The sequence below is a fragment of the Pelodiscus sinensis genome, chromosome 11 (genome assembly GCF_049634645.1).
Source record: "Pelodiscus sinensis isolate JC-2024 chromosome 11, ASM4963464v1, whole genome shotgun sequence".
NCBI classification, from domain to species: domain Eukaryota; kingdom Metazoa; phylum Chordata; order Testudines; family Trionychidae; genus Pelodiscus; species Pelodiscus sinensis.
Genome location: NC_134721.1, coordinates 6,493,871 through 6,521,277, shown reverse-complemented (window position 1 = coordinate 6,521,277; position 27,407 = coordinate 6,493,871). Strand labels below are relative to the sequence as shown.

At 47.9% G+C, this 27,407-nt stretch overlaps 1 protein-coding gene across 1 annotated transcript in view; it reads left to right on the top strand.

The window, feature by feature from the left end:
• The window catches only part of LRIG1 (leucine rich repeats and immunoglobulin like domains 1), a 148,090-nt gene that overhangs the window by 35,603 nt on the left and 85,080 nt on the right, over window positions 1-27,407 (top strand). Inside the window, exon 2 of the mRNA XM_006120052.2 lies at window positions 23,793-23,864. Within this exon, the coding sequence (XP_006120114.2) occupies window positions 23,793-23,864 (72 nt within the window). The remainder of the gene's footprint in view (window positions 1-23,792; window positions 23,865-27,407) is intronic.

Here is a 27,407-nt window from a genome sequence, read left to right as displayed (position 1 = left end):
GCAGATAACTCTGCTCTAGGGTTTTGCAGTGACCAGTTACTCAAACAGAAGAAGAGAGGGCGGGAAGGATCCTGCCTCAGTTGATGCAACTGTGCATGTACAGCCCCAGACAAATATTGACGCCAGAGATCTTGGCAGGTTTGCCGTTTGTAAAATGCCCCCAGGAATAAAAGATCTTTTCATTGGCACATGCTGCTTTTGTGCAACTCCCCTAACAAGTTAGTACAGGTGGCGCGCACACAGCAGCGCTGTTTAAAAAAAACAACCGGCCTGTTAATGATGTTTTTGAGTGTGATGGCTGAAACAATACAGGTGCCAAAGGGTAGTTTCACAGTCAGTGTAGCGCATGAGTATCCGCCGGTGATATTCTTCTGTTGGCAAAAGAAGTCGTCATCTTCGGGAAGTGCATTGGCTGGGACCAACCTGAGACACTGTTGACATGTGACCTCTTAACTTGCTGCATGTCCAGATAGGGATGTAAACGGTTATACGGTTTCCCGGTAAGCCTTAGGCTTACTGAATAGATAACCGGGCCGGGGCTGCAGCTGCCCTGTCAGCAGCCCTGCACCCTGGAGAGGGGTAGAAGGACCCCTGCCCAGGTGCATGGCAGCCCCAGCCCCACTGCGCCCCCATCAGGAGTAGGCGGGACCCTGGCCTGGCCACATGGTGCTGCTCTGGTCCCAGCTGTGCCCCAGCCCCCGGCCTGGGAAGGGATAAAGGGTCCCGGCCTGGTCGTGCGGAGCAGAAGTTCTGGTCCCAGCCTTGGCTGCACTGGCAGGCCCAGCCCTGTGTCCTGGGCCAGGGGCAGGTGGAATCCGGGCTGGGCAGCCCCCTCCAGCATGGTCATGGCTAACTGGTTAAAAATTTAGTGTAGCCAATTAATTGTTTAACTGCTAATTTACATCCCTCCCCGGGAACCGAGAGACACAAGCTATTGCAAGTATTATTGTCTTAGGGACTCGTTGCAATTAGGGTTGCCATTGTGACAGCTAGTCCTCCAAAAGTGTTTGGGAGAGCTTTTACACGAGCTACTCTCTCCCATTCAGTTCTCTTGCAGAATACACTGGAGATTCGTGCACATGAGCCAAATTCTTCTGTAGTCGAGTGTCTTACTCTAACGTGCACGAAAGGTTCAATTAAGCAGGCTTTTCTGCGGAGAGATTTTGTATGTCATACTCCGGAGAAAGTTCAGTATCACATAATTAACTTAGAACTGGCTCTGTAGAACTTTTGTTAGAGAAATGTTGTGTTACATGGTCCGTCTGGAAGTCTGCCTCCCCATCCCCATCAAATGCAATGCAGTTTACTTTTTACACCACTCCGTTCACACAGTGCGTCACAGAATGGTTTGTAGCAAAAGTCCACCTATTGACAGTATCCAGGAAACTTAATATGCTGCTTACAGTGACAGATGGAAAAAACGTATTTTTTAAATTGGACATTGATGCAGCAGTGAAACAGGTTTGTAAGTTAGATGTTTAATACAGTATTACTGAAATATAGCATTGCTATGTCTAACTGAGCCAGTGGCCCATCTGACCTTCCTGTTTCTGACAAGGGCTGGTGGCAGAAGCTTCAGAGAAAGGTCAAAGAAAACCCTGTAGTAGATGAGTAACGGACAAGTTCTGTCTTTCTACCTCAGGTCATTACTGGTTGGCTTATGCCCAAAGTATGTGGGTTTCTTTGTCTTATGCCTTTTACTTTTCAACTATAAAATGTCTTGTCTTTGCTTTTAAATCCTCTTCAGTGCATGCTCTTAGTGATGGGATGCGGCAACACGTTCCAGAGGTGGTTCTCTTTTCTCTACCCATCTGTGCTATAGCCAGTCAAGGCGCTTCTCAAATAGTAAGGACTTGAGTCTCATGGAGAAGGAAGGATCGACGCAGGTGAAAGCTTCTGTGTTTTCAAAAGTGGCCTCTTAATTTTGGCTTCATTAACTGGAAATTTCATAGAACTGGAAGAGACCTCAGAAGGTCATCAAGTCCAGCCCCCTGCTCTAGGCAGGACCAATTCCAACTAAATCAACCCGGCCAGGGCTTTGTCAAGCCGAGACTTTGGGACTTTTTTTTTTTTTATCCAGAAGTGCTGAGTACTCAGAGCGTCAGCTGAAAGCAGTGAGAGAACATAAGAATGGCCATACTGGGTGGTCCATCTAGCCCAGTATCCTGCTTTCCGACAGTGGCCAGTGCCACCTGCCCCAGAGGGAGTGAACAGAACAGGGAATCATCCAGTGATCCCTTTTCTGTCATCCATTTTCAGCTTCTGACAAACAGAGGCTAGGGACACCATTTCTACCCCTCCTGGCTAATAAACATTGATGGACCTATCATCCATGAATTTATCTATTTCTTTTTTGAACCTTGTTAAAGTCCTGGTCTTTACAGCATCCTCTGGCAAGGAGTTCCACAGGTTGGCTGTCCATTGCATGAAGAAATAGAGCTGTGGGTGCACGGCACCTGTGACAGTCAGGACTAGGGTGTGCAAAATTAGGGAACAATTCCGGTTTCACTGACTTGCTTGAGGTGACCCACGAAAGTCTCTCTGGAAGAGCTGGGAATAGAACCCACGGGGTTATCCCTTTCCTTCTGACCATTCATAGTGCTGTGGGCCTGGACTCCACTTGTTGTTTTCTTCTGCTTCCTGTCACATTCTGTCTCACGTCAAGTCTTTTCTCTTAAGGTTGATCCACTTACATCTCTTTTCTCTCCCACCTTGTTGAGTGTCTTGTATTCTGCCATGATATTCTCCATGCCAGGGGTTTTCAAACTTGGGCCGCAGCTTGTAAGGGTGAGTTGCTGGCTGATCATAAGATGGTTTGTTTAACTGAGTGTCTGTGATATGGCCGTTGCTTCCTGCAGCTCCCATTGGCTGGGAATGGTGTACCGCAGAGATACCTGTGGACGCTGAGGGAAACAAAGCGTCTCGCGGCCAGCCGCCAGCCGCTTACCCTTACAAGCCACGGCCTGTAGTTTGAAAACCTCTGGACAGTGCTATTTACATTTACGCACACGCTTAAGTGCTTTGCAAGATGGTGGACTAGATCAGAGGAGGACAACCTAGACTGGTGAGTGGGCGGCATGAGTGGCTGTCTTTCCTCTCAGTGGGCCGCAAGGCCATCGTAACCGAGACGGTCTCCTGGGAGAGGGTAGGATTACTGACTGCGCTTGGGTCTAGAATTTGTGGGACGTGCTGATTGAACAAAAAACAGTGACACGGACAGGAACCAGCGGTTTCTGGCAACCCTGCATGTGGGCAAGGGTAGCAAAATGTCTTGTGAGCCGCACGTAGAGCCTCGGGCTGCAGGTTGCCCACCGCTGGTCTAAATTGTAAGCCCCCTCTGTGAGGATAACCTCGCTTATCTACCTTGAATATTATCTGCCATTTGTTGCCCAGTCTCCCAGTTCTTGAGACTCCTTTGTAACGCTTCGCAGTCAGTTTGGACTTAATAGGCTTCTCATTGTAGGTGTTCTCTGTCATGTAAGAGAGGGCTGGAAATCAGCAGTGGACTTAAACCTTTTTTGTGTGTCATATGCTTGGACTCTGGCTGCCTCTGCGTTAGGGATCTTTGTACCCGTCTCCCAGCAGTGGTGCAGGTGTTTTGGTACGACAAGCGATAAGCCGTTACTAGTGCAAAAGTGGGTTAGAAATATCACTCCCGTCTGCTCTGCCAAACTGCTGAAGACACCTGATCCCTATTAGTGCTTGCAGTGTTGCTAGTGTTTTTGGATAATGGGAGATCTGTTTGCCTAGTGTGTTGGCTGTCTTACTAGAGACTTCACTCAGTTTCGAGTGTTCTGGCTGCCGGTGTTCCACTGGAGTCAGCAAGGGGACATTTTAGTACAGTAATTGTCTAATGGACAAACATCCTCTCCATGTGCTGTTCCACATCCTGCCTGTGGTAGCTGCAGCAATTGTGTACATGAAAAGCAATAGAAAGGCAGTATTCTAATGTGTGTCAAGCATTTTGTATGACCAGCCAGACCTGTGTGGCCAACAGCAAATGCTTTGTGGGCCACGCTTGGAAAACATCTGCAGTGAATCCTTGAGTTCATGTGATGTGAGCCATTGTCTGGCCGGAAGTGCACTAGCATTATCTGTTACAAGGTGCTGTAGGTTGGCATTGTAGTCTGTGATCTTGGAAAGTGAGGGGGAAACCAAATCTGTTGTAATGATCCATTTGCAAGGAAGTTACTTATATCTAAAAGGAAAGTTCTGCTTGGACTCTAAACTATAATACGTATTAGTTTAAGTTTCAGTTGACTCTAAACGGCTACTTTTTTCCATGACTTCACGATTGCTTTGTTTTGCACATGCTGGAAGATAAACCACTGCATTTCGCTTTCATTTTTCTCTCTCGTGATCTGTAGGGAAGCATTTTCTTTATAAAGCAGCTGCTCCGTAGTGAAGGTCAATTAAAACCCACTGAAGATCAGCTTAAAATAAAGGGGCAGAGATCTGGATTCTGTCTATTTCTGTAATGTTGTTGGTTTTATTTCTAGCATTTTGTTCCGGAGCTTCCTCTAAAAATGAACCGATTGAATCTGTTGGATGCATGACAGCTACCAATTTGGGGTTAGAAATCCATTAAATTGCCTGGTGTTTTATTGGCATTTTAAAACTGCTCAGAATGAAAGTGCATTACTCTCGGATATGGATTACGGAGAAGAAGAGAGGGAGTGTGCCTGTATACATCCCATACTTTTACCCAGGGTTGCCAGTTGACAATTTTTTAGCTCTAAATGTGCCCGTTTAATCTTTAAAATACGGTTCGTTATTGCAGTTTTTTAAAAAGTACTGTTTTCAAACCAGACATGGAGAGCTGGCTGCTGTAGGTTTTATACGTCCAGGGCAGCAGACCCCAAACTTTTGAGGGTCCTGTCCCCTTTGCCATTACTCCTTCCATGCCCCCAGGGCCAGGACTTGGGGAGGAGCGGGGGAGAAATGAGGACCAGGGTAAAGGAGCTGAGGCTTGGTCTGGAGTTGGAGGTGGGGCAGTGGCCAGGGTCAAGGCACGGGGTGAGGCTAGGAGGAGAGGCACAACTGAGTTGTGGCGGGAGCTAGTACCTAGGCTTGTGGCAAGGTGCCATCCGCTCCTGGGATTGGCCCCAGGCTCAGGCCTGGGCTGAGAACAGTCACAGCCAGTGAGCCAGGCTGGGGCCAGGACCAGCTGTAGGGCTGGGAGTCCAGGATGCAGGTAGTGGCAGGCCTGGAGCAGTGGCAGGCCTGGAGCAGAGTTGGGAAGAAGAGGAGCTGGGTGGGGAGCCCTCCATACCCCAATGGGGGCAGGCCCATGCCCCACCAAGTCCCTTCGATGTACCGCCACGTGTGCCCCACTTTGGGGACCTCCCATCTGTGGATTTGAGCCAGACTTTGCGCCTTGGAATGTTCGATATATATTTTAATTTAATCTGAGCCAGGCGTATTAGCTCTGCGCATTCATTTCTTAAGAATTTAGGCACAATCCATGTGTTTCTGCAAGTCAGCCAGCAAGACCTTCAGGTTCTTTAGAAATCTCTCTGCTGGGCTACTGCCAGAAGTCCAGCTACCTCGCTTGACATTAAGGATAGTTGTAAGATGCATGCTAAAGTCAAGGGGCAATCAGTATGTAGGCTTCTGGGTACAAGATGATTCCTCTTACTATCAAAAAAAGGATTTTTCCTTTATGGAGAATGTTGTACAAGTAGCCAGATACCTTTTGGGACAAGCATTATTTTCCTTCTCTGTGCACCGTTCTCAGAAACATTGGGATGAGTTTGAAGCAAATTTCTTCATCAGGAGATCTTTGCAGAGATGGTGGTTTTGTCTAATCTCTTAAAACCAGACACTGTAGCAGAGCTAATGAGATGGTGGTGCAATGAAAATTAAAACTCATTTGCATTGAGCTGGGGGCATGACATTCCCGACTGAGTGTAAGACGCGTGCGTGAGAGAGAGAGAGCGTGCATTAGTTTGCTGAATAACTTAGCGTGGCTGGCCTGGGTTGGTGCTGAAAGTGAACAATGGCTGGCCCGGGGACAGGGCAACCCATTATGTTTTATTCTTTTCAGCTTTTGGAGGAGAGGAAGTGATGTAAAACTAGTTGGCAATGGTGAAAAGCAAGTGGCAAGCGCAGGACGGACACAGCAAACTAGCAACACTCGTATTCCGGAGCTGTAGTAGAAATATCTTCCTGCTGTTTTTATGAGATTGGTTTTGTCCGACTAGTTTTAACCAGTGCTTGAATACCCCTTTGTGCTCTTTCCAAGTCACGTGTGTGTTTTGGGGGCAGATTAACTATTAATAAGAACAGAAAGAGAATGAAAAGATCAGTAAACACTCTCTTAATGAGTTCTCTGCCCTCTCAAAGAATTAATGATTGATTGGGCTGGTTTTCTCAGAACCGGACAGAGCTGTTGAGGCTTGGTGACTGAAAAAGAGATTGGCTCACGCACAGTTGTATCCCACGAGTGCTCACTGAGTCCGTAGGTAGTAGTCTGAGCTCTGTTTGCAAGAAGAGAGCGCGAGAGCCGTATTTATTGCTCAGGAACAATCCCCGCACTCCTAGAGTGTATGTTTTAGTTGCAACGTTTATGGCTCTCGGGGTGAGAGGCCTTGTTTAGCTTGGAGAATAGTGTCTCTAAACGGTAGGGTCCAGTCCTTCACCCTGGCTTGAATTTCATCAGTGGTTATTACTGCCCTGAAAGTAGTAGTTTGCAGTCAAGTGCTGCTTGTAGGGCAAACCTCCTGAAGAGAGAGAAATAATGTTCACCACTCCCATTGATAGTCAAGAAAGCCTCAGATCTCATGTTGATGCAGCCTCCCTCCAAAAGAGCCACAGGGGGCCCAATGGGGCTTACGAAGACCAGCTTCCCCCATCTCCTCTGAATGGTGGGATCAGAAAAGCAAGCTGAGAATTTCTGTTGCTGGATTGGTTCAGTGTAGCCACAGTTGTTGCTGTGGTCAGCTGAAAACCGCCTGGAGTAGGCAGTGACTATTATAAACCATTTCCACAGTTTCCGACATGCTGGGAAGCCCTGTGTGCTCCAGTGGGGCCTCTTATTAACTGCCCCCTGGAAGCAGGAGCCTGTGACCCATTCATCAAATGCGAATAAATGGAGGTGTGAAATGTAGGGAAATCTTTAGTTAAACATTTTGAAGTTTCCAGCAGTGCGTGGGCATTATTGACATTATAAAAGTATTTGAATCTCCAGGAAATGCAAGACTTGTCATTTCATTGCTCAGTAGTGGACTTTAAGATAAGTCTGCTGTTGGATGCTAGTGAAAGGCTGCTGACCTGGGGTATTTTAAACCATGGAGTGCTTCAGAGGAGCATATGGGGAGTTCTGAATAGGGATACTAAGGGTGAGACTTACCGGTTCTGGTTAACCAGTATGGGCTGGAACAGCTCCTGGCCTGCCCTCCCTTTAACTGGTTAACCAGTCAAACATTACGCCTCACCAGTTAACCAATTAAACAGGATTTTACGTCCCTACGAATTCTCTCTCTCTCTCCATCTGCACTCAACCAGTCGTTTGCAGCTGGAATTTGGAAAGCTTGTGGCAGGAGCTTTGGATTCTCTGCAGTTCAGCTTATCGGGATTGATTCCTGCAACCTTTTGCACATCTAAAAACCCCCCCACAAGGTTTAACATCTTTTATCTTCAACGAGCAACCCTGGAGTTGCACAATTTTAGAGATGAAAATATTTACTTTGCTGGAGTGCAGAGTTTTTTAACCTGCCGTTCAGTACATCACATTTAATGTTGATTTATCAGTGCGGATTAAAATATTGGTTAATGGTAGTTAAGCAATTATAGTATGAGGGCAGGTAAGTTCAGTATATTACATACCGTTAATCCTCAGTAAATTGAGTTAATATGTTGAATACTTAATTGGGGAGTCTTAATTGAAAATGTTGCTAGAAAAATCTTCCCTTGCATTGATCCATGGAAGAAACATGTCAGTGGAACTAGGACTGATTGGTTGACCACATATATTAGAGAGTCTGCCTGCCCATTTGTTCAAGAACTCCTCTGGAATGGTAAGAGCTAGGGTCACCAAGTTCGGTAGGCAGCTTCTTCGTATCATAGTGTCAAGCAAGGTCAGGGTTTGGTTGTGCCAGGACGATGGGCTGTGCCTGGAATGGGATTGCTTCTCAGAAAACGACACAGAAAAGAGACAGAATCGCCAGGCAGGTGAAAGTGGCTGAACTGTTCCCTGCCCCAGCCCCGAGCCTTCCCCCTGCCCTCTGAGGCCCTTTAAGGATGGTGAGAGGGGGCTGAAGCATCTCTCCTCCCCCTCCCCCGATTCATACAAGGCCATTTCTGGCTGTTCCGCTTCACCAGGGAGTGAGGGGAAAATGCAGAGTTTGCTGCTTTCTTCAACCTGCATGGGAAATGCAGGGGGCAGATGAACCTGGACCTGCCCCAGGCGGGGGACATGCACCCCTCCCCCCACTGTGCTGCTGGACCTGCAGCGACCATGGAGAGGCGTTTCTCACCTGGTCCTACGCTGCTGTGGTGAAAGAGCTGGGGTGGTTCTCTCCCCTGGGGCAGCCAGCTCACTGAACCCCTCCTCCCCAACCCCACCCCAGAGTAATGATTTAAATGAAGCACGGACTTTTTCAGTTTATTTTCTGAACACAACTATTAGTTGGGTTCAGGACTGAGCAATGCTGGGTAAATCTTTAGTGCAATATAATTAAAATAAAACCAACACCAAATCAAACTGCGCATTTTGCTTTCTCGAGAGAGAATCTTCTGTGGAAAGGAAAAAAAAAAAAAGCCCCCTTGTCTGGTCACCCGGACGAATTTGTTTATAGAGAGTAGGCAAGTTGTGGCTTTAGGACATATCTTGTTTTGCTAATTAAAATGCCACTTAATGTCACAAAAGAGCGAATCTAGAGCATTCCATGCAGGCACAGAGGGGACTTGAAAGAGAGTTTCAGCATCATTTGTGGATCAAAAAAGGCTCCTGATCCAATTTCCTTTCCTCATCTCCCACGTACACGTGGCAAAGCTGGCAGCCTCTAATTGCTAAATACACATGATTTTATTTGTGTTCCCCTCCCCTTTTAAAATTCCTTTTACTTTGGATGTAGTTTATGCCAGCGGTGGCTCAGTGTGGCTCAGTGTATTTTAGTGTGTGATAAGCTCTCCCTTTACTTAGGCAGTGAAGAAGGAGGCTGTTCATGTGTAGACATTTAAACGATTAACCGATAAGCCTGGGTTTATTGGATAATCCAAATGACTACACAGAACTTCCCCTCCCCCTTGTGCCTCTGCCTCTCTATCGGAGGCAGCAGCACGGAGGGTGAGGGGAGCAAGTGAGAGCTGATACATGCGAGGAGCTGGCGATTAAGCTGTCTCTCCACGACGCATGCTGGTTCTGCAGAGCCACCTGTCCCTCCTCCCCCTGCTGCCTCCCGCAGAGGCAGCAAGACGTGGACAGGTGGGAGCTGGTACCCAGGAGGGGCTGCTGCTGTGGAGCAGCCTCTGCCAGCCACGGCCCAGGACAGAGGGGAGTAGCTAGCAGCACTGGGAGCTGCCTGGTTTACGGGACAGGTTGAACCTCTCTAGTGTGGCCACCCTAGGGACCTCACTGATCCAGACCATGGGAGGTTAATATTGTCTAGCAGCAGTACCAAAACTTCCACTGCGTCCTGGGCTCTTAGAAGACATCTGGGGGTTTGTGATGTAGTGTCAGTACGTTGCTGTGCTTGGGCAATGGGCTGTGGATGAACCCTACTGGCCTCTGTCTGTAAGCACTGCCCAGCAGGGGACGCCTTGAGGGCCCCCATGATGGTGACCGGATTGGCCCTACCGGTTAAGGGACAGGACAGAACAAAGGAAGTGAGTGTTGGGGGAAGGGTCAGTTTCTGGCTGGGAATCATGAAGAGAACAGACTAAGCTGAGGGCTGAGGGGGTGATGGGCCCCCTAACCCAAGGGGTCTGAGGCATCCTGACTCTAACTCCTGTAACCACATTACGTCTATGCTGTGCTGTATCCCAGAGAAGCAATAAACCCCCTCTATTCTACTGGCTGGCGGAGTCTGTTCTCGCTGCTACGGGGATCCCCCTGATGTGCTGTCACAGGGGTAAATTAGAGCTAAACAACAGCACAGAAGACTGAGAGCCAGGACTGGTGGCTGTAAACAAACTTTATGGGACCCTGAGAAACTTGGCCACTCTCAAGATAAGTGGACACCCGGCTAAGGAAAGTCATGCTGGACCATGGATGTTGCTGGTCCAGAGAGAGTAGGACTAGAGATGTTCAACCTATAGCGCTTTGCGGCGCTGTAACTTTCTGCACTGGGTAGGATGTTTTTTCATGCCCTTGAGCCAGGAAGTAAAGTGCCAGTGTAGACTTTTATAGATTTAAGCTTCTGTGTACGTATATTAAATATTGTTAATTCTTTTAAAATTACATGTCCATAAAATATGTGGGGAATCATTTAATGGTACTCTCCTAAAAATCATATACATGAAACAAACCCATGCCAGTTGAAGGCAATTCAAACTGAAGTAATTTTGAGGTTCTATATAAATGTTACAAACTCTAATGGGGCCGTAAAGAAAAAAGATGCTGTCCTTTTAAGGAAACAAAATAGCATCTGAGAACTTGGTTTGCCTAGATTTTTAGAAGCCCCGCCTGGCGTTTGATATTATTTAACAATTTAACCAAAGGGTTTTCTGCCACTATAAATCACTGAGAAATGTATTTTCCCCCGTCTTTCTGGGAGAATTGATAGCTTTTACATTCTTTCAAATTTCCAGCCTGCCTCAAGCACAGTGCAAGTTGATCAGACGGTTCAGACGATTGCTTACCGGATTTGCACGCACCCGTGTCTTTACATGCCAAATATGTACCATCCCCCTCTTGTGAGTGAAAACATTTGCGCATACGAAGTGGCAGGGGTAGAACCTCAGACCAAGACTTGTCCCCTAAAGTTGCTTAACTACAGTGAAGTGATTCCATAACTTTCGGAATTGTGACAATTGACTGTGTTAAGTTGTCGTATAATGGATTCCAGCCATGGCTTTTTAACATTAGAGTAATTTGCATTTGACAGTTTTAATGAATGACTGAATAGAACTGCAACAGGTATTTCTTCCTCAGTAATCATTCTGCGTGACTTTCCGTTTAATCGGTATTATTGATAGTCATTGCTTAGAATGATTCACAGTGCACTTCTTTGGTAGCTAGGTGGCTTCTTCTGGCTTGTCTTCATCGTGTTCCTTGGTTTGAGAGTGAGGCTGCGGTTAAGTCAAGTTGGCTGTCATGGGGGGGGAGGGATACAGTCTAGGCTGGCATGGGGGGGGCAGGGACACAGGCTAATGCTCAAGTGAGCACAACTTATCAGCTGCTCTGCGTCAGGGAGGCAGGTTAGTGCCACTCAGATGCGCTGGGCTGCCAGTGCCTTTCCATGGTCCCCCAGCTGTCACCGCTCCCTAGGTGCCATTGGCATGGGCTGAGCTAAGCATATTGCTGCGCTTGCCCATGGCAACAAGCTGCTGCTGAAATATTTGCCTTCTGCTTCCTCCACTCTGTGCAGATTGCACCTCTATAAACCGGGACGCGCTGGTCCAGTAACATCGGTGGTCTGGAAGGACCACGGATGTTCTAGGATCAGAGTGTCCCGGTGCGCTGTGGGAGGTGGGGGGACCAGGAGCCCGACACACAGTGTGTGTGGGGGGGAAGTGAGTGTGTATGTGGTGGTGGGGGGGGGGAGCCTGGTGTGATGTGGGGTTGTGGGGGAGGTGGGCATCCGCTGCACAGCTCAGCTGAGCTGCCAAGGGGGAAGGTTGGGAGCCACAGTAGAAGAGAGTGAAGGGGAGTGGGAAGCCAGCATGCAGCTCAGCTGGGCTATGAAGAGGGGAGGAAGGGGGTGGGAGCTGGTGCATGGCTCATCTGGGCGGAGGGTGGGGTGCGAAGGCCCATGCATGGCCAAGCTGAGCTGTCTGGGAAGCCCTGTGGGGTGGCAGGGCTGAGGGTGGGGCCAGCAGCAGGGAAGCCAGAAATGACAGCCTCCCTCCCCCTGTCCAGCAAAATCCCTCATCTGTCCCGAGGGTGCTGGAGCAGGGTGGTCCAGCCTGTATTAGCTTTCTTTCCCCAAAGTGAGCGCCACATGGGTTGCACTGATGCCGGTGTTTTGACACCGATCAATCTGCATGGAGTGTTGTCAGATTAACCCCACTTCTGACCAGGGGCCCTAGGCTCTACCTCTAATACAACGAATCCCCCATAATACACTATGAAATAATTCCTGTCGTTTTGCATTGTGTCTGCTCTCAAGAGAAATGGGGGATGGCTGCAGTGCCGATCGCTTGAGTTCACTCAGCAGCCAAGACAAACCTGGCGTATTTTCCCTGCCTGAAGAGAGTTTAAAGACTATTCCGGGACATGCCTGAATTGGAGAAAAGTAACTTGTCAGCTCTGATCGGGCTTACAGAATGCTTAGATTTGGATCAGACTGTCTCAACAAGACATGCTTTGTATACTGAGGCTTATTTATACAAACACAGTAGAATATAGACCCTGGGAAGGGATACAGTTTATCCACACACTGTATTTTATTTCAATACATGCATCTAGGCGTGAAGGAAGCCATTGGGAAGATTGAAAAACTTTGTTGCCATTGCAAAGTTAAAGAAAAAATGCTAAATATACGCATGATGATAGCAATACAACTTTTGAAGGAGTGTAACTGATTTTTATCCCTGAAAATGAGGGCGTTCAAGGTTATAGAGTAATGAGTATTTTAGATGTGGGGAACTTTTTTTTGGGTCCGGGCCCGCAGAAAAATCAGTTGGGGCCGTGCACAAGTGAGAACCAAAAAACCCCCCAACCAAATAAACAAACAAACAAAAAAACCACCCCAGCAACAACAACAAAAAAAATCCAAACAAAAATAGCCGCCACTCACACTAACGTGGCTCCCAACAGAGCTTTGGAGGGCCAAGTGAGCAGATTTTGTGTGCTTCATGCATGTGGGGTGTTGGTGTGTGTGTGTAGAGTCTGGAGCACTAGTGTGGGCTCCCCGGTGCTGGAGGGGGAGTCCTGAATCTCAGGGACTAGATCAAGGCAAGCTGGGGGCTGCATCCGGACCCTGAACCTTAGGTCCCCCCCCCCCCCACACCAACCTAGAAGATAAAAACCAAAGGGAAGATAAGAATTTCCAGGTTGGGTTGGATCCATATGTTCTGATTTCCTGGTTCTGATAGTACCGTACACTAGGGATGTTAAATAGCGGTTAATTGAATAGTTGATTAACCTCATGAATTCTTATTGGTTACGTGACTTTTCTATAGTCCCCGGGAGTGAAGCTGGCAGCCAGTGCGCGCTGGCCCCACTGCCGAGGAGCCCCTGCCACTCTGTGCTGCTGCAGTATCAGAGGCAGCAGCACGGAGTGCCAGGCGGGAGCGGGTCTGCAAGAGGAGCCAGTTTAAAAACCAGCTCCCCTCGTGGACTGGCTGCCGGTCGCCGCACGCTGCTGCCTCTGTGGGGTCGCGGCCTGTTGTGGATGGGGGTGGTGCATGCCAGGTGCTTTTGCGGGTGGGGGACAAAATTACTCTGGACAATTACTCTGATCCAGAGGCAGCAGCGCGGGTTGGTAGCAGCCCTTGTCCGGGGGGGCCTGAGCTCCCGGACCCAGCGGGAAGTGCAGCTGAGCCAGGCTGCCTGGCTCCTAATACGCTTTAAATGCAGAGCTGCGGAGGGAGTAGGTTAATCAACTACACTATTACATCCCAACCATGCACGTCATTTCCTACCTCAGTCTCTGCTGCACAACCCAGTTAAGGAGTAAACTTGCCCTGTGGAAAAAAGTTCTTCCTCATTTTGTAGAGGCTGACCTGTGGGGCTGTACCTCTTGAGGCAGAGTGGCGAATCTGGGTGCTTGACTTGCTGCGTTGGGGTGTACAGAAGTTATCTCGAGGCACATTTGAAAAATGCTCTTCCTCCTGCACACCCCAGGATACTCTTAGGCCAGTGGTCCCCAACACGGTGCGGCGCCCATGGGGGCATTTGTGTGTGCCTGCCAAGTGCTCAGGGCTGGCCTGGCTCCGGGCACGTGGTGCACGGTGAGTGTCGGCCCCGAGAGCGCCGCGGATTGGCCGCCCGCGCCCTGGGCGCGCGGCGCATGAGGGGAGCACTGGCCCCGGGCGCGCGGCGCTTGGAGGGGAAGGGGACACCGGTCCTGGGGGGGGGGGGGGGGCTGCCCTCTGGTGCCCGGCGGGCAAATGGCCACGCCCCCTGGCGCCTGGCAACCTTAAATGGTTGGGGACCACTGTCTTAGGCCATATCGGCAGTTGACTTTTTATGGATGCTGGAAAAAATTACCCCTCATTATCCCTGCTAGATGAGAAGTTAAGCTGAACTTTGAATTTCTCCAGTGAAGGGGATTTGACAACTGTTCCTGGAATGTATGAACCGGTAGACATGGGTTACGTTGCTTGTCTTCAGAAACAGGAACATGTTTCACCTAATTTCCCCCCACCTTCCCCGGTCAATCTGCTTCTTTGGCTTTTCATATCCAAGCAAGTGTGTGCCTTGCGGTAAAACCTCTACAAACATTTGGGAATGGGTTAGTGCCTGCTCAGTATCCTGTGGACTAGGCAGCTATCTTTCAACAAATTAGCAAGAGGAATTTCTATTGCAGGACTCGATTGTTCAAGGCTCTGTCTTGCTTTTGTGTGTGAACAGTGAAAAGTTGTGTTATGACAACCGCTGACAAAGTTATGAAAGCTGCAGCTGGTAGTAACAGGGTTCCCAGACATTCTCCCGCCTGTCACTGAAAGGTGCAGATACAGCGGGGACCCAGTCTGCATCAGGGACAGCTAAATGCTTTTGACTGAAGGACACAAAATTCTCAGTGCACTGAGCAAACTTCAGCTGCCGCTGTGGATTGCACAGACTAGAAGTGACTTGTGTGTGTATGAATTTGTCTGGCAAACAAGCCAATAATTTCTGTTTCGAAAGGAAGGATTTTGAGTTTTGTTTTTTTGCAGAGTGTGTGAATCAAGCACATTATGAATGCGTCTGCCTTAGCTCCTCGATTGCCCCTTGGGATGCATGGAAAGAGAATGTATTTGGCACTCTCCAGCTGAGCTTCATGGAATTTGGGCTCCCTTAAAGGAGAAAGTGGTAAAACTCACTTTGGATGTGGCAACATTACTTTGGAGATGGGAGGAGATTGCAAAACAAGATCTGCACTTGATTTAACCAGGATCCCCCACCCCAGCTCAAACGTACATTGCCATCTTTTTAATCTTGTTTGCAAAATTCAGTGGCCCGCAATGCCATTTTGTAGCCCCAAATAAAGGCAAATATGACTAGATGGTTTAAAGACAAGAATGGGCAAATATACGTAGAAGGGGCCTTCTGGCGTCAATTGGACAGAGTCTCAGTTTTTGATCCGTGGCTACTTTAGTGACAGATATGGACAAAGTTTCCATACTCGTACATAGCTGGCTTAGCCGATATAAGGAACAAATGAGGACTTGGAAATAGTTAAATCTAAAGCATAAAATGGTTGCAGAGCAAGGCATGAAGTTTGATGATGAACCTCTTTCCATTCCAGCAGGAGACTGAGGTCTACACTGGCACATTACTGCGCTGTAACTTTCTCGCTCAGGGGGTGTGAAAAAACACTCCCTCGTTGGGATGTAAAAGTGTAACTATTTAAGTGGTTAACTGATAATCAGCTTATCGGTTTCTGTGATGGTTACCCACCGGCTGCAGTATTAAGTTTTACCATAGAGCCCACCGCACAGCCAGCTCCCTGGAAGCCGATGCGTGCTGGGAGCTGGTTTATAAGTCAGCTCCCAGCTTCTGGCCCCCACTCCCGGGGAGTCGGCTGCACTGTGGGCTCTGCAATATAAAGCTTATATATAAGCTAGATACTGCAGAGCCCACAGTGTGTTAGATGGACATGCAGCATTGTGTTGTGAGTTCAAGGCCAAACGCTTGTTAGTCTTGGATTTTTAGCAGTTGGCACTAGGGATGTTAAATTTAGTTTAATCACCTAATTGAGTCGATGGAACTTCCATCGATTAGTTGATAAGCGGGGTAAACTGCAGAGCTGCAGTAGGGTTAGCTCCCGGCCTCTGGAGTTAACCCCCACTGTGGCTCTGCCTTTTAAATGTACTAAGAGCCTGAAGGCTCTTACTACATTTAAAAGGCTGAAGTGCAGCAGTGGGGAGATCCGGCGCGAACCAGAACAGCTGATTCCTGGCTTGCATCAAGACCCCCTCTGCTGTACTTCAGCCTTTTAAATGTACTAAGAGCCTGCTGGTGCAGCATGTGGGATTGGGCGTGAGCCGGGAATCAGCTGATCCGTACACCCAATCCGTACTACCCTCTGCCTTCCCTGACACCTGCGGAGACTGTGCTGGGGGGGGAAACAGCTTTTAAGCCGGCACCCTCCAGCATCAGCTCCTGCTCCCCCCCACCTTGTTGCCTCTGATGGAGGCAGCAAAGGTGGTGCGTGGAAGCGACTAGTCAAGGGACTAGTCAACTATCCGATAAGCTTATGCTTATTGGATAGTCAACTAGTCGCTGACATCCCCAGTTGGTACTTTAGGAAAATACCGGGTGCAGATTTTTTCATAATAAGAAATCTTAAAACAAATGGTAGAAATATTTGCCCAACGCAAGAGCCATTTAGACAAAGGAATTCCTCTTGGAAACACACTGCTCACTCACACTCTGCTGTGGGATAGCAGAAACTTGATCATATATGCTAATTGGAGAACCGTTTTGGTAGCACTTCCTACCCGTGTTTCTAATCCTGACATCCCTGTGCCATTCAGTCTCTTGCTGCTCTGTGTGAAGTTCATTTGGAGGATCAAAGCTAATGATGAATTAACGAACAGTGGCCGTGGCTTTCTGTTATGTTTTACATTGAAATGAGCCTATAAACTAGAGGCAACATAGTAGTCTGGTGGCTCGTTAGAGAGTGACAAAAATATGGATGTAGTATGGCTGTCATCCCTCTGAGACTTATAGGCAACAAAGTCGTCCTCTTCTGTGATTTGCCTTCTAGTAGTACCTAGAAGCTCCCTACTGAGACCGGAGCCTTATTGCGCTAGGCACTGTACAGATTGAGACAGTCCTGCTCCCTACACTCTAAATTTATTTACACTCTCGATAGACAAGACAGGCAAAGGGTGGTTGGGGGAAGAGAAGCACAGAAGGGAAGCGTCTTGGTTACACGACAGGACAGAGCCATGAATAGAACCCAGGTATCCTGCCCTCTGGAGCCATGCTGCAGTTCTGCATTGTCGATACAGAAATCTGCAGCACATTACACACTGAAAACATGGGGGTCAGCATAAAATAGATGGAATATATCAAACTAAATAGCACGAGCGCTCCTGTTCCAATGGCACGACTCGTTTTCATTCGCTCTCTTTTAGCAAGATCAGCACTGTTTTAATTTTACACTCTCGATAGACAAGACAGGCAAAGGGTGGTTGGGGGAAGAGAAGCACAGAAGGGAAGTGTCTTGGTTACACGACAGGACAGAGCCATGAATAGAACCCAGGTATCCTGTCCACTGGAGCCATGCTATGTCTCTGCAGCATTTGCATGTCTGACCAAAGTGCCGTATACTCTGTGTCAAGGAACTGACTTCTGGAGCAAAACCCCCCTGGGCTACTGATGCTGCAGGTTAGACAGTGCCTGGCATTGGAACTAAAATTAAAACAGTGCTGATCTTGCTAAAAGAGAGCGAATGAAAACGAGTCGTGCCATTGGAACAGGAGCGCTCGTGCTATTTAGTTTGATATATTCCATCTATTTTATGCTGACCCCCATGTTTTCAGTGTGTAATGTGCTGCAGATTTCTGTATCGACAATGCAGAACTGCAGCATGGCTCCAGAGGGCAGGATACCTGGGTTCTATTCATGGCTCTGTCCTGTCGTGTAACCAAGACGCTTCCCTTCTGTGCTTCTCTTCCCCCAACCACCCTTTGCCTGTCTTGTCTATTGAGAGTGTAAATAAAATTGAGTGTAGGGAGCAGGACTGTCTCAATCTGTACAGTGCCTAGCGCAATAAGGCTCCAGTCTCGGTAGGGAGCTTCTAGGTACTACTGCATTGTACGGGTGGGATCAGCAGGACTGCATCGGGTAGGTTTGGTAGGGAGAGTTGCAACTCGGGAGGCACGCAAAGGCGGGAAAATCGAATGTTTCTGCTGGTGTCCAGCAGTGAAATAGTTAAATCAGTTAACATTTAAATTGTCCTTTAGATTTCAAAATTGGCAGCCCCCAGTCATGAACAGCGATGGTTCGTATGTCTTGGCGCTGTGGCTTCAGATTGTCTGGTTACTCGTGACGATAACGTTGCATTGATTTACACTTGGTTCCCGTTTTTCACATTCTATTCCATAGCCTGTGAAAAGCAATCAATCCTGTCCTCCCTCCAAAAAACCCCCAATACATTCAGACATTGATTCCAAATTCTTCAGCGAGGGGCGGAGTTCGTAATTTCCCTGGTCGGAATTGGCAAAATACACGTACAGAGGGTGTGTTGGTGGCTCTGAGTCTCCAGCTCTCTGGAACTATAGCAACGGGGGGGGGGGGGAGGGAGGGGAAGAGTAGTCTTGTGGCACCTTGGAGACTAACAAAAATAGATAGTATTGTGAGCTTTCGTGGGCAAAACCCACTTCCTCAAATGATCTGGAACAATATAAAAGATCACCCTTAGTGATCTTAACCTCAGAACGTGAGAAATGGTAACCTGCTGAGATCTTTGCTGTCATGTCATCTTGGTTAGGTATGCAGAAGCTCCTTACCTTCCTAGATGTGCAGCATATCTTAGTCTTTTTAAAGGCCCGCTACATCCAGAGGGAAGATATTTTGCATTCACGACTAAAAAGTGAAATGTTGCAATCACATAGTTCAGAATTATGTGTCAGCCATTGCTGGGTAAACAAAACGTGTCACATAGTGAAGATGATGCTTCAGCTAAACAAGAAAACCCCTGCCATGAACTTTGCCTTCCCAAGTCTCCAGGCATGGTCCTGCCCACGCTCTGCCCCCAGAATGCCTGCTGTAGAGGGGGGAGGTGTCTTCTCCCCCCCCCCAACCCCGCCAATCCCACATGCTCTTCTCCCAGGTGGGTGGGTGGGGGCCTCAACAAAGGGGGTGGAGCTATAGGTGGGGCTGAGGGCCTGCCTCCCCCAGCCCCAGCTGTACCAACCACCCATGGCCCCTGCTTTTCCCATGTGACATTCCTCTGGAATATTTTTTTTGCCTGCTTTCCCCATCTAAAATGTGGAGATGATATTTCCTTGTGCCAGAGGGGTGGTTTGATGTTTGCAGGGAGTTTTGATACCCTTGCACGGAAGGCGTGTTCTAAGCGGGAAGTGTTACAACATTGATTTAGTCTTTGCGGAATGTGACTTGGGAATTCTCGCTAGTGATGAGTGTAGCATGAAACTATGCCGGCTAACTGCGTTCATGACTTGAGAACTTGCTTCACTACAAAAACAAGCTTACTAGAAGTATGAGGGTTGTAGACTGTCCGCAATTCTGTTTGTTGCTTGGTAGAGGGGCAGCGGGTCTGCCTCTGAGTCGAGCCGGGTTCTATTTCAGAGTAGGGATTCGAACGGGTAACCAGTTACACGGTAAGCATCACCCTTAATCGCTGCCTAGGAGCTGTCCCGGGCCCACCGTGCCATGGGCAGGGGCCAGTGGAGCTGGGAGCCCCACGGGGCCAATAGAGCCAGGAGCCCACTTAATCGTTTAACCTGCTAAACCTAACAAATTAACTGATTAAACAGGATTTCACATCCCTACTGCCCATGGACTGCTAACCCACCTATTGGAATGAGCAGGGCTAAACCACAGCGAAATCTACTCGCCAGCCCCGCACTGCACATGTGCAAGACTCGCATTGCGTATGCATGTGCCGCCAGCGAACGAGGCGACCGGCTCGCTGATTTGTTGAGCCCTGGGAATGAGGATGCAGGCTAAATAAATCCAGCTCATGTAGTGCCTTCCCATTGCCTTCTGCCCCCGCAATGTCCCAGATGGCTGACGTGTTCTTTTGATACTCACTGGGAAGGAATCCTAGAGACACTCAACTTTCTGCAAAGCGCAGAACCGTGGAGTATGCCCCCCAGAGCCCTACCAGGACCAGTGAGGACCCAGTAACTTGACCATGGCAGTATGGACACTCACACCTGGGCTAGGCTAAGCCTGCAGTGAACGTGTGCCTAGAGGCCAACGCTTTACCCAGAGTCTTTCAACCCTGGGATGCCGAAGAATTGACACCCAAGTTCCATAGATCTCTGGTAGCTGTGTCAGTCTCTAGGTGCTGCAGTGCCAGATCTTCAGCTACTCCGGTCCTGATGCTGGCTAGAGAGGATGGATGGCCCAGTAGTTGGGGCATTAGCCCCTCAGCAACCTGATCTTAAATCCATGCACTGCCACAGACTTCCTGAGTGACCATGTTGTTGTCACTTAGCCTGTCCCTCTGTTCTCCATCTGTCCATAGGGGCTAATGGCACATCCCTACCCTTAAGTGTAAGTGTAAATACATTAGATTGTGAGATGCTCAATTAATACAATAATAGGGGCCATATAAATATCCAAGGCAGAAAGATACATTCTTATTTATATACCAAGCCCTTTATTCTGTCAGGTCAAGGTAAAGGGGCCTTCGTGTATATTGGAATCCAGCCCAGGAAGTTTTTCCTTTAGTCTCTGTTCAGTTTCTGCTAATCCAGTGGTAGCACCAATAGGAATATTTCCCTAAAATTCCTTCGTGTAGATCATGCCTCAGACTTTCTTTTTCTGCTTCAGGCCTGTAGGATGTTCTGTGTTGAACGTTCTTCTTTTTGCTCTGTATTCAGGGCACAAACAAGCTCAAACCTGATTTTGCCTTGTGGTATTTTTTTTAAAAAGGTTGTAATATAATCTCTGGACAAATTGCACTTTAATTGTACTTGTGCTATGAATGTGGACTTGGCTTTCAAATGTACTCTTGGTTTAAACTGTAGTTTGACTTTTATTTAGATAAACGTTGAGTTTGTAGTGAAATGGATCTCTGCTGTAGGCTAGTATTGATCTGAAGGTCTCCTGAGTGTTTTGAAAGACAGTAGGAGCCTACAGGATAGCATATTTTTTTAAATAGACGCTTATATGGTATTTCAGACCTAGATTCTAGTATAGCTGCTAAGGATCTGTACTGTGCCGTTGATGGTCATTGTCCTCTTTCACAGCAGGTATTTGCAGAAGATTGCATGTTTCACGCTAGCTGCTGAAGCAACTTTTGAAAGTCACGTGAGGGGAAAATTACCCAGTTCCCAGCATGTAACTGAGTATTCTAAGCAGCTGAATCTTTGAGGGTTGATCTAAACCCAACCCATCAGCCTTCTGGGTCAAATTCAGAGATGGCATGAGGACAGCACAAACTCCAGATCAGTGAGAGGATGTAACCTCTGTGCAGAGGAAGCCAAAGGTCTGGGTAGGAGCAGGATTAATAGCCTAAAGCAGGCTGTCGAATGATTAAAACTTTAAAAGCAGACACCCCTCCCCGCCTATATACCTTGCATCTCCCTACACTTGAAAAAACTTAAACAACGAATAGTCGAGCAGCATGTTCGAGACTAACAAAAAATGTAGATGGTATCATGATCTTTCATGGGCACAACCCTCTTCTTCAGATAAATGGAGTTAAGGGCTCCAGGTTGCAAAATAAATAGCAGAGAAAGAGAGGGAACAAGGTGGGAAAGAGAAGGAAAAAAATGGGGATAAATTGTCAGAGTGTCCGTGCTAAATGAAGCGGATAGAGTTGGTTCGTAGTATCTTAAGTACCCGGTGCTTGGCTTCTTATGTCATTAGGATGTCGAATGTCATTAGTGATAGAAATGTAGCCGTGTTAGTCTGGTGTAGCTGAAACAAAATGCAGGAAAATGTAGCACTTTAAAGACTAACAAGATGGTTTATTAGGTGATGAGCTTTCGTGGGCCAGACCCACTTCCTCAGATCAAATAGTGGAAGAAAATAGTCACAACCATATATACCAAAGGATACAATTAAAAAAAGAACACATATGAAAAGGACAAATCACATTTCAGAACAGAAGGGGGATGCGGGGGGGGGGGGGGGGGGGGGGGAGAAGGTGAATGCCAGTGAGTTAATGATATTAGAGGTGGGGAAGGGTAGATGTCTGTGAGTTAATAGTATTAGAGGTGATACTCTCCCCCCCCCCCCGCATCCCCCTTCTATCACCATGAGCATGGTGAAGGTGCTTCCCTACATTTGGTTGGCTGTTTCCTGCTACAGTACCACCTATCTCTCTCTTCCTTTTGTAGGTTGTGCTTGTCACCACGTACTAACCCCACCTACAGCATGTTAAGAAGCTTCAGGGGGTAGCCGAATTAGTCTGTGCAGGATAAACTTAAAAAATAACAAATGGTCTGGTAGCACTTTATAGACTAACAAAACATGTAGATGGTATCATGAGCTTTCCTGGGCAAGCCTGTTTGGTTTTCCCTTTGATATTTACATACCCTCTGCTTGTTTCCCCCCCCCCCCCCCCCCCACTCCCCCTTCTTCCCTATTTATTTTGGGTCTGCACATCCTAAACTCAAAACTCCGGTCATCTGAAGAAGTGGGCTGTGCTCATGAAAGCTCATGATACCATCTACATGTTTTATTAGTCTATAAAGTGCTACCAGGCTATTTGTTGTTTTTTAAGGTGTGTGTGTGTGTGTGTGTGTGTGTGTGAGTGAGTCACACATTGTCGGTTGATTGAGTTTTAATTAGCATTTACTTCGACCAGTGAGTCCATACCTGAATTCAGCCAGGTTTTACCTGTCAGATGGTTTGCTGACCAGGCGGATGTGGAATGAAAAATCTGAATAGAGCTTGGGGAATTGAGCATGTTGCAAAGCTTAGCTCTTCCGCACTGATGCAGTGTGTGTATTTTCTTACACAACGTTGTTAATGAACAAGTTATCCTAGTCTGTCCTAGGGCTATTCACTGCAGTGATGGTGAGTGTTTGCACAGTCATTCTCTGTCATTTGGCACACTTGTAGATGGACATGCAGCATCGTGTTGTGAGTTCAAGGCCAAACGCTTGTTAGTCTTGTTAGAGCACATGTAGAGCACATACTAAGGGTGCGAAAGTGTAACCATGCACGTGGTTAACCGATGAACCTGGGCTCATTGGTTAACCTTCACGGTTACACGCAGGCTCCTAATACATATGGGGAGCCGGCTCCCCATGTACTGGCTTGTTGGGAGCCTCCATCACCTCTCAGCCCCCACGCTGTTGCCTCTGATACAGCAGCATAGGGGTGGGGTAGAGGCAGGAGATAGCTTAAAAGCCATCTCCCCCCACACGCTGGCTCCGGGGAGCTACCTTCCCCCACGTGTAACCGTTGAAACTTTCAGCGTTTACATGATTACTGAATTAAATGCACATTAACATCCCTTGTACATACCGAGAAGCCGCTCCCCTGATAAAATGCATGGGGAAAAGGACCTTTTGCTTTGTGATCAGTAACTTGTTTATGAATAATCAGTAAGGAAACAATAAACTTAAAGGTGTCCTAGTAAAACAAAATAACTGCATCAATGCATATAGAGAAGCCTAGAGATTATCTTTATAGGCTCCGATAATAGAAGCAAAGTTTCTGGCTTGTTTACCCAGCCGAAAGTTTCCCTTCCCCCTCCACCCTATTTAAGTGTTCTTGTAAACCAGCAGATCATCTCAGTGCAATCCAGAATAATCACAATGACCCAGATTTGCTGAGCGCAGTGACTGTAGCATGCTGATCCCACTGTCTCTTATTTTAACAGAAACCTGAGCTACAACAAGTTGACAGAGATCGATCCTTCTGCCTTCGCAGAGCTGCCCAACCTGCGAGAAGTGTAAGTCCTTTTTCCGAGGTTTTACTTGCATTTTTGCCAGGATGGCTCATGGAGCAATAGGAAACTGTAGATGGTTTCCCAAGACACCCCTTAGTTGACTTGTGTCAGCAGCTCAGACTGGATGTGTTTTTTTGTACTGTACCTGTATGCTCCGGTTTTTGTAAACCAGTCAGTTTAATTGAGTTGTTGTGTTCTTCTGGAATACACCTCTTGGAAGTCATTGGCCTCCCTCTCCGCTTTATGCGTGGCTCCTTGGGAGCAGTTGAGTTAACACACCTGAATGTGCACATGACTCTTTACTGAAAGACTATCCCTGCAGCAAGGCAGAACAGCCCAAGCCAGGACATCTGATGCCAGCCGAACCTAAATCTCCTAGGAAACAAAGGTGTAGTGTAATGGACAAGAAAGCACTTAACTCTGTCTCCTCTTGCTGCTGGCATTTGTATTGCTTTTGGAACCAGGACAAATTTTGTTTGCAGTCTGCTTTGAGAACCTAAAGCAGTGGGTTTTGTTTCATGGTTTGGGGGGCTGGCAAAGGACAGGGTATGAGTAAAAGGGATCCCCACATCTCAGATGATATTACAGGCTGAACCTCTCTAGTCCAGAACTCTCATGCCGGACCACAGATGTTTCTGGACCAGATTTTAGTTAGCTGGATGTCCACTTTTCATGGCTGTGGCCATGTTTCCTGCTCTCCCATAAAGTTTTTTTTTCAGCCACAGTGCTGGCTCTGTGTTCTGTGCTGTTATCTAGCTACAGTTTGCCCCTAAATGTTCTCCAGCAGCCCAGTAAGCTGTGGAAGTGTTGGTAATGCTGCGAGGCCATTGTTTCTCAATCTTTTTAAAATAAAATACCCCTTTACCAAAAAAAAAAAAAAAAAAAGGCACCCCCAGTATCTACAGTTTTCAGACGCAAACACTTTTTTTCTACCATTGCAACACGTATTTGTTTAAATAACTTACCGTCTTTTAGCGTATATAACCCGCGGGTTGTACACGTTTTTACAAACCCTGCTCCCCCTCCTCCCGTGGGGTATACAACTTTGTTTTTACTCACCTGTGTTGTGCTCTCCGTTCAACCTCCCGCCCAGAGGAGGGCGGGTTGCGCCTGGCTGCAGCTGCGCGGAGCCTGGGTGAGAGTGCGGCTCCCCTCCCGCAGGCCGGCCAGCTCGCCTGCGCTGCGCTCTACGTTCCTCCCGCTGGCAGCAGGTTGGCTACCTAACAGAAGATGCAGTTTATCCTGGTATTTGCAATTATCTTGAAGTAGTGTGTATAACCTGTGGGTTATCTAAAACTTTTATTTACACGTTCAGGAAAACCTGCGGATTATGCATGGGTATGGGTTTTCCATGAGGGCGGGTTATATACTCTAATTTACGGTAATTGTAGCTGGGCAGGTGATATTTTTGGGTGTAAAAAGTACAAAAATAATAAAGCGCTGTAAAACTTCAAACAAAAATTCAGTTTCCTCCAAATTTCAGTTGTGTTGAAATACCCTCCAGACTTTTCTCAAGTACCCCGAAGGGGTTTCCACTCTGGACTTGCAGGCTCGCCACATGCTCGCTTCATGCTGATCTTTGAAAACATTCAGTGGTTAATGCCCATGCTGCTGCTCTGATTGTCAGATGTTAATAGCATGTCTGTGAGCTCTGACGGGGTGGGGGCAGCAAAAAATGAAAGTGACTAAATGTCTTCTGTGGTGGGTTGAGGTAATGGTCTTTCATTAGAATGTTAAATGACTGGCATGCTTGAGGTTTGGTTTCTGTTGGAAAAGCTACTGAGGCCTCCTGGGATGCTGAGGAAACGTTTCGTTCTAGAAATACCACTGCACGCTGTTGGGATCAGGCATTTTTTTTTTCTGGTTCTTCATCCCTTTTCATTAAGCCTTGGCTCTCGCGCCAGATCTTGACATCCTCAGACAAAACAATTCACGTCAGATGCCGGAGTCTCGTCTGACGGATGCCTGCAGGATTGGACCCTAACTGTCTGCGGCTCTGTGGATTACAGAGTGGTCAATTGATTTATTAGGTAACAGGCTCATGACCTTAGGGGAGGAACACGCAGCAAGAGGAGCTGGAATACTCCAAAACAAGGATGAATATTTAGGATATAAAGAGCAACAGTGAGAAAAAGAGGAAGTAATACAGGCAAGCAAAAAAAGGTGTTTATGTAATAAATTTTCCCAGTTCTTTAAACGTTGGAAAGCCTTAAATTGCTCAGGCCATAGAGAAGAGAACCACCGAGCCTGTCTCATGTTGTCGAATATTACCTGAATACAGTAGTGGCTGAAGGGTGATTTTTATACATGAAAGAATCTGAAGCAGGGATGTTGGCTAGCCTGTTAATGTGTAACTGCTGGAATTTTTACTGGTTACATGTTTACATGCTGCCTGGGAGGAGGGGACAGATGGGAGTTGGAGTTGGGGGGGGGGAGGGAGAACAGCTTTTAAGCCAGCTCCCTCTGAGCACCCTCCCCCTGCTGCCTCCAATAAAGAGGCAGCAGCGTGGGGGATGGGCGGCTCTGCGGGAGCCGATAAGCATGGGGAGCCGTCTTGAAAGCAGCTCCCCACGTGTACCGGCTCCCGCGCTTTTGGTAGCAGCGTGATGATGGAGGTGTGGCAGCGGGGAGCCGGTACACTCAGAAGTGGCTTTCAGGCTGTGTGTATTGGCTCCTGCCTGTCCCCTGCCCCCCGCTTCTACCTCCGATACAGAGGCAGCAAAGGGGTATGTGTGCGTGCAGTCATGATAAGCCCAGGCTTATCGGTTAACCATGCATATGACTACCTGCTGACTCCCTAACCTGAAGACACATGACCTAGGGGATTAGCCGGGGGTGTGAAGATTGGAAGCTTGGCATCTCAATTCTTACCCCTCCTTTGGCACCCAGCTGCATAGAGTACAAGAGCCGGTGCCCTGAAGAGTTTACCATGCAGAAAGGGGGAAGGAGTGCAGCACGCAAGCAAAGAGATGGAGAGTTTTTCTCCTCATTCGAGAGGCTGGGTTGGAATGAGGGCAAATGGCAGGCGAAGGTGTAAGGTGCAAGCTGGAGTCAGGGGGTTGGGGAAGGGGAAGAGGGAGACAAAGGGAGAGGGATGGCTGGAGAAGCGTAGGAAGGGCAGGGAGAGTGAGGTTGGCTGCAGAAAGACAGTGATCGAGAAGATCTAGTAACCCCCCTCTCCCCACCTTGGGCGCTTTTGAGCGGCTGCTAAACCTCTTCACCTGAAGAAGCAGGCTGTGCCCACAGAAGCTCAGGATCCCACCAATATGTTTTGTTCGTCTTTAAGGTGCTGCAGGACCATTCGCTGTAATTAAAAAAACTCTCAGAATACAGACTAACATGCCTCTACCTCTGAGGCTGCTAGACTGCAGACCATGGGAATAAACAGCAGCTCTCACAACAACACACCCTGCACTGAGAGAGCTTCTTCCTGAGGCTCTCAGAGTACAAACACTCCTCCAGTTAGCCTCGTGCGGCACCCTGCCTGTCAGGTAGGTGTTAGCCGTGTGGGGAATTGGGAAACTAAGGCACCCTAAGGTTGCTTGT